The 6,942-nt window shown below is 34.8% G+C and overlaps 1 protein-coding gene across 1 annotated transcript; it reads right to left on the reverse strand.

The window, feature by feature from the left end:
* Positions 1 to 5,106: 5,106 nt before the first annotated feature.
* On the reverse strand, positions 5,107 to 6,639 carry LOC144998737 (putative UPF0481 protein At3g02645). Its single transcript, XM_078958471.1, has one exon. The coding sequence runs from the start codon at positions 6,637 to 6,639 to the stop codon at positions 5,107 to 5,109; it is 1,533 nt and encodes a 510-aa protein (XP_078814597.1).
* Positions 6,640 to 6,942: the final 303 nt, after the last annotated feature.

Genomic DNA, 6,942 nt, shown 5'->3' on the forward strand with positions numbered 1-6,942 from the left:
GTAAATGTTTTTTATAAACCAAATAAGGTATAGCGCATGTATTCTAACCTGGAATATATAAATGCGTTAAAATGGGGCTGTAGACACTCACCTTAATGTGTGATTATGATTTAGATTCTTTGGTGTGATGCTTGACGTAATAAACTACAACTTAACGCCTTTTTAATTTTAAAATTACCCACCAGGACTATTTTTGTTACGTTTTTAACCAAATGTGAAGTTTTTGTTATTTAACATAAACCAAAGAGGGACTGATTTCTAATATTAATCAAAATATGGGGAGGGGGGGTGTTTATTAAATGGTATCAATGTTTGAGGTGGGACTCATTTTTCAACCTATTTCCAAGTAAGGGAATGCAATGGTTTAAAAGAATCAAACTTTAGGGGTAGGATTTAGTTTGTCCACAAAATTCTAGGAGGGGTCATTTTAATTAAAAAAATGGAAGTTTTCTTTCCTCCTGATGTGGAACAAATACATGCACATAAGAAATTATTTAAAAAAAAAAAAGAATGGGAGTTTGAGAAAGAGACTCATCTGTTAAGAAATTTCAAAGGAGGGGTTGTGTAAATTAATTGGAATTAAAGTCTGAGGAATGTGTCCTCCTCCTCCTCATCACGTTTGCATGCAGGAACCAAAAAAAGGGTCTCTTGGTCCTTGGTTGTTACGAACGAAAGAAACAACAAAGAAAAAATGGTGATGGTCGATACTCACAATGATAATAGCAAGGCTGTGGGTGGTGGTTGGACATCAGCAACTTGACGACAGTGGCAGGAGGTGGTGGCAACAGGTGCGTAGGCAACCTTTAGTTGCCTACGTTTCTCTTCTGCTAGCAGCACACATCGAGAGGGCAGGAGAAGGGAGGTGGTAGAAGGTCGGAGGTGTTGTTTGGGTGAGGTTCGCTTACTAAAACAGTGAGGGAAATTATGGGTGGTCGGTGGTGGTTTCTTGGTGGTATTATGGTGCTCCTGTGGGGTTTTTCTAGCCAAGGAAAGAAATAAAATAGAGAGGTGATGTTGGTTGTGATTTGTGATGAAAATGAAGAGCTTGAGGCTTTTATTTATAGTCTTGAAGGCCTCGTACAATCCTTGAGCACAATGCTCTTTCTTATAGTCCAATAATCCAAGTGAAGCCATACTTGTACAATGAAGTTGGAGTATACACAAGCAAGAAGGAAGTGATGGGTGAAGTCACGTGGATAAGAGGATCCAAGAGGATAAAGGAAGATTTTTGTCTTGCATGCATAGATTGGTGGGTCCCATTGATGTCATGTTTAGCAAAGAGTCCCAAAAACAACCATAGTTTGGTGTATCAAAATCCTGACATCTAATATTTTTTCTAAAGTTTCCTATGATAGGGCTGATTTTAGGGGTTTCAAAAACCCGAATGGATTAACTTTTAGATTTCTAGAACTCCGGGAAAGACGTTTAAAGTTTTACGTCTAAATGATCCGAAACGCTCGATTTTTCGACATTTGCAAATATTTTTGATAAAAATATTTTGAGTAAAAAATTAAATACTAGACCATAGTCTAAAACCGAAAACGATCTCAGAATTTTAATCTGAGTTGTGCAAGTGTCTCAACGCATCGATTCGGTTTTAATAGTTTAAAGAAAATCATTGTTTTACTGGTTTTGTTTTCTTAAAACGGTTGTGTCATTTGCATACGAAGTCCGTTTTGGACGTTCCTTCTATTTTCGGAATCAGGGGAACATATACTATGAGGTTATAATTATTTCTTTGCTCACAACAGCTTAATACTAGTTTTAGTGTTTCAGACGTATTAACTAGGGTTGTAGTTTGCGCTTTCTTTTTCATTTGAGATTTTCCACAAATGGAAGTAAGATACCATTTCATATCCAATAATATTTATAATGACATTGTTTATTTAAAAAATATGCACTAACACTCAATAGGTCAAATTACAATGAGGTTCACAGTGAGTTGATTGTCTACAGTTTTATACCTAAATTCCGGGATGCTACACAACTCTTAGTTCATTTGAGATTCATTAAAACTATTTAATGGCATGTTAATCTCGGATTGACAAATCTTCCATCGTTCCTAGGATACTGAGGTCTCACAAATAATATGGTGAACCAATCATTCAAAAACGAATGACCTCTCGATTATGTTTTGGTTCTCTAATTGACGTGTCGGTTAACCACACACGCTCCGCCGACAAAACTTAACCATAAGTGATACAACATCTTCGTATCAAACCATTTCGACAAGAATTTTGTTTTATTAGATTATATTTTATACTTTTAATGATACATCATCCTATCAAACCCTTTCGACTAACAACAATCAACCACGCAAAGAAGCGGTGAGTGAAAAGGACACCCATTTAACTGTCATTTTATAAGCAGTTTCCTTATACCTTCTTATAGTGTGCTTTCGTGAATGAGGAATACTCTTGGTTCGACTAAAGACTTCTTTAATCTTTTAGTTTTACATATACTATATGTAAACTATAATAATTATATGTAAGGTGTATTTTAAACAATTTAAAAATACATGATTTAAACATATTATCTTTAATTAACTTTTAATTAATTAATTTTCTATCAATTATCTATAATTTCAAATTACTTAGGCATGCTTATCCTCCAAGTTTAATTATTCATTTTTAACAAAATAAATAATAGTTAAATCAAGAAATCAAATCTAAAATTCAAAATTACATGCAAAAAACAAGAAATCACCTAAACCAGCGAATGGTGCATCGTGTCCTTTACTGGGTGTGTCTTGTCCTGCAATTAATAAGTTATTTTCGTTTTATTAAGTTTTTTCAAGTAGTTCTCATAAATAAAATCTAATGGCTTTGATACCACGAAAGATTTTCTACACGTCTATACAGTAAAGTTAAGACCGAAAGCAACTAAAATAACCTTAAGTGTACATGCACCCTAGGATCTAGGTTTTACTACTTATAGAAACCTTTTTTCAAATCTACAAAATATTATTACCAAGAAAGATACACTAAACATTAAGCAAAATCAGATTTGCTTTTTGATTCCTTGTAGATCTCGAATTCTTTTGAAGCTTATGAAAGGACTAGCACCCAAAGTAGAATGTGTTTAAAGTGTCCCACCCAAAATTCTAAAGGCTGGAAATCATGGAGGGAGGGGGGGGGGGGGGGGGGAGGAGAGATAGGAAAACTCGAATTCTGAGAAAGATAAGAGAAAGGAACGAAAACTATCAATGAGGGTCTATATATAACTGATCAAACTTGAAGAAAAAACAGATTTGAATCAATTAAATAATCATAGTTAATCTTAATTAAAAATCTCTGCCTTATCAACCGCTATGGATGAATATTAGAAGGTCTCTATCCCTTCTCTATGTCCTAAGAGGTTCCAAAATATTTTAGTTGCTCAATGATAAACAATTAATATTCAGTTCATGTATCTTTAAATAATTTCCTGAGTAATTCTTATTAATTCCAATTAATTAAAATAAATTTTAAATTAATTTTAAAAGGTTCTAATTAATTTATCGATCTACGATAAATTAATAAACTATTTATCTCACCCTCTTAAATATGTTTCTAACTATTTTAACTTTTGAGAACAACTCTAAAACGACTTTGTTATTATTCTCAAACTTATATTAATTAGTTATGACAATGGACACATATTTCCAACATAACGGTGTACCTTTCCATTTGGTAGGGATGTGTGTTAAAATGTTGGTATAGTCAGCACCTTTCCATTTGGTAGGGATGTGTGTTAAAATGTTGGTATAGTCAGCATGTTATTTCTAGAGGTACATAACCCTCAGGCCCAAAATGGCTTTTGGATTTCAGGACAGTGAACAAACAAATATGTATGTCAGCATTGTTGTGTAATCTATGGAATTAGACATATTGCTTATGGATGTGAGTTCTATAGTATCATAAACGCATTCCTTCAGTCATTGTAGGAATGAAGTCCAATTTACCGCACACTCTGTACCAAATCAAATGCTAAAAGTAAGTAGTTGTGGTTTCCATCCATCCACCATTTTTTGACCTTCTCCGTCGAGGTTCTATTGTTTTTTGACTAACCTAGTTGTTGTGCTACGATACCAAGTGAAAGCAACAACTTATGCCTCTGAGCACAAGGAAACAAAGTATCAAGGGGTCCAAAGTAACAGGGAGAAACATGGCAAGATAAACACAGAAAGAGGTAAAACAAACTTGATTTTTAAGCTTTATTACTAATCAAAAGAAGAACCGAATATAAACGTCAAACGGTTTAATTACTCCTATATATAAGTCTAATATCAATACATGGAAAGATAAAGAGTAATATCAAAATAAGGAAAGTTTCCTAAAATATTCCATTAATTTGAATTACTCTACAATTCTTATCTAACTTCGAAATTATGGAGTTTTTTGCGTGTATTTTAATATTTGTTACTTAATTTAGATAGATATACATATCTTGATTTTCCTTTTCTCCTTTTAAGATTTATGTAAATATTTTGCTATCAATACAAAAAGTTAATGTTTGGGCTCATCTTCAACTTTTGATACTAACAAATTAAAACAAACTATGCAAGTTGATGGTTATACTCAATGTTTTGAAAACCGGACCGGAGATCGAACCGGTCGTCTTACTGGTTCGATGGTTCAGCTGGTCCAACCGGTCAGACCGGTCTCAAAAACCGGGAAAACCGAACGATATCATAATTATATTTAATTATATAAAAAATACAAAAAATAAAAAAAATATATTTTTTTTTAAATTTCCGGTTTTGACCGGTTTTGCCGGTTCAACCGGACCGGTTTTGACCGGTTCAACCGGTTTTTAATGGTTTTCACCGGTTCAAATGAATACTGGTTTTTTAGCATTTAAGAACCGGATCCGGGACCGGTTCCCGGTTGAACCGGTCGAACCGGCCGGTCCGGTCCGGTTTTCAAAACATGGGCTATACTTAAAAAACTTGAACGTGTAAACAACATTAAACATAAAATATAGAGTATGGACACTTCTTTGTGCGAAAACAACAAACGCATATATACAAGACATCAACTTCTAGTCGCACCAAAGAAACTTAATTAACACCATTAAACAATATAAATTATCTATTTTTTTTCGTGGACATGTGGTTCTAACCCCTTACTTTTTGTCGAATAGTTTTGGACAACCATAGACTTCACAGAACGAGTATAGACTCATTAACAAGAACAAAATAATTGTCAAAACCACTGTTGCAACTCTCTTCGAGCAAATCAGGTCTTTCTTCATGAACCTCAACGCCTTTATCCTGGGTCTATTGTTGTAGTACTCATTTACCTGTTTAACCGTCTTGTTACCACTTTTATACCCATTACATTTGTTTATCCCGTTGAAGAGATCCGCAATTTCTTTATTATTTAGATTTCCTCTAATTATTCCCTTATCTCTAAGTAAATTCGCATCCGCCTCTGTATCAATAATTCCACTCATTAAGTCGACATATTGGGCCAGTTCGGGTGTTGAATTATAGGTTGCCATTTCGTAAGCAATCAGATTTCTCAATACCACTTCTGAGTATATGTCAAGAGCAATCACCGGAAGGTATAGAGTCGCTTCGCTTTCTTCAAACTTAATGTCCCTAATCCCTCCGGTGGTGTGGCAGAAACTGATTTGACCATATTTGGTAAGAGATGACACCGAGGGAATTTCAATTTCGGTGACTTCAGGTTTGTTATCATCTTCTTCGCTGGATTGTTGACTTATTTTTAGACCTACCAAATTCGATATTTTTTCCCAAGGGATATTCTTTATGACCTGAATAGGACGATCAGCTTTTTTACCCACACCAAGACGTAATCCCATTTCCACAACCTCTTCTATCTCTGTGAGGTTGATGTCGTCTTTTTCCTTCCATTTCATGGCATCATCATTGTCCTTACGTTGCATTACTAGAACTTGAAGAGGGTCTGTAGTTGATTGATTGTTGACAATCAGATGATACATAAGATCAAGCAAATGCAAGTATCCCGTTCCAACACCATGATTAGAATCTTTTCCCAACTTGAGAGGAGAGTGTACCTCACAAAATTCTCTCAACATGGAGAACAACTCTTGTTCGCCGTTATTGTTATCATCAGTGCATGAGAGACGAAGGATCTTCTGTATTTCACTCAATAAACGCAAGGGAATTTGGTTCTCAAGCACCATTATGTCTCTATAGAGTACACCATCATTTATCAGCTTTTTGGGCATCAAGGGTGCAACGTCCCCATAGTGCCTGAACACATCAAGCAAGAACAAACCATCAATAGCGATAATCCAAGCCAATGTGTCGCCATCAAGGTTTATATACTTGTGGTAACAAGCGCGAATCATGAGCTCCTTCTCTTTAAGCCTGTTGATCACGAGGGTCTCGAAGGATAAAAGTTGATCATCGTTCAAGAGGTCTTTAACAGCAGCAACTTTGTACCTTTCCATTTGGTAGAGATGAGTCTCAAAATGGTGGTATGGTCCAAGTGCTATAGCCAGAGGTACATAAGCCTCAGGCTTGAAATGGCTTGTGGATTTCGGGACACTGAACACACAAACGGGAATGTCGCTAATGTTGCCAACCTCATCATCGAAATTCTTGCTGATTTGATCCACCCATCGTTGCTCACTAATATTGCCACTCAAAATCGAATCTGATTCCATCTATCTTTTTGCATGAATCAGACAGAATAAAATTATATTTATAGTATCGTGTAGGTAGGCGGTTGGTTAAAATCGACCAAAAGGAAAATAAAACGAAATTCGTTAAATTAGGCGCCTTCATAAACTTTGAATAATTTGATGGCATGTCGTACAAGATTTAAAGACTTTAATTACAGCAAAAAAAAAAAAATTGAAGTAAATAGACGTGTAATACCAAACTTAACATTTTTCTGTGTTTATAAAAAACATTATAAATCATAAAATAATGTACATAATTTCATATAATGTGAAAATAAACTAGGG

The sequence above is a fragment of the Lactuca saligna genome, chromosome 5 (assembly GCF_052625555.1).
Source record: "Lactuca saligna cultivar CGN05327 chromosome 5, ASM5262555v1, whole genome shotgun sequence".
NCBI lineage: Eukaryota > Viridiplantae > Streptophyta > Magnoliopsida > Asterales > Asteraceae > Lactuca > Lactuca saligna.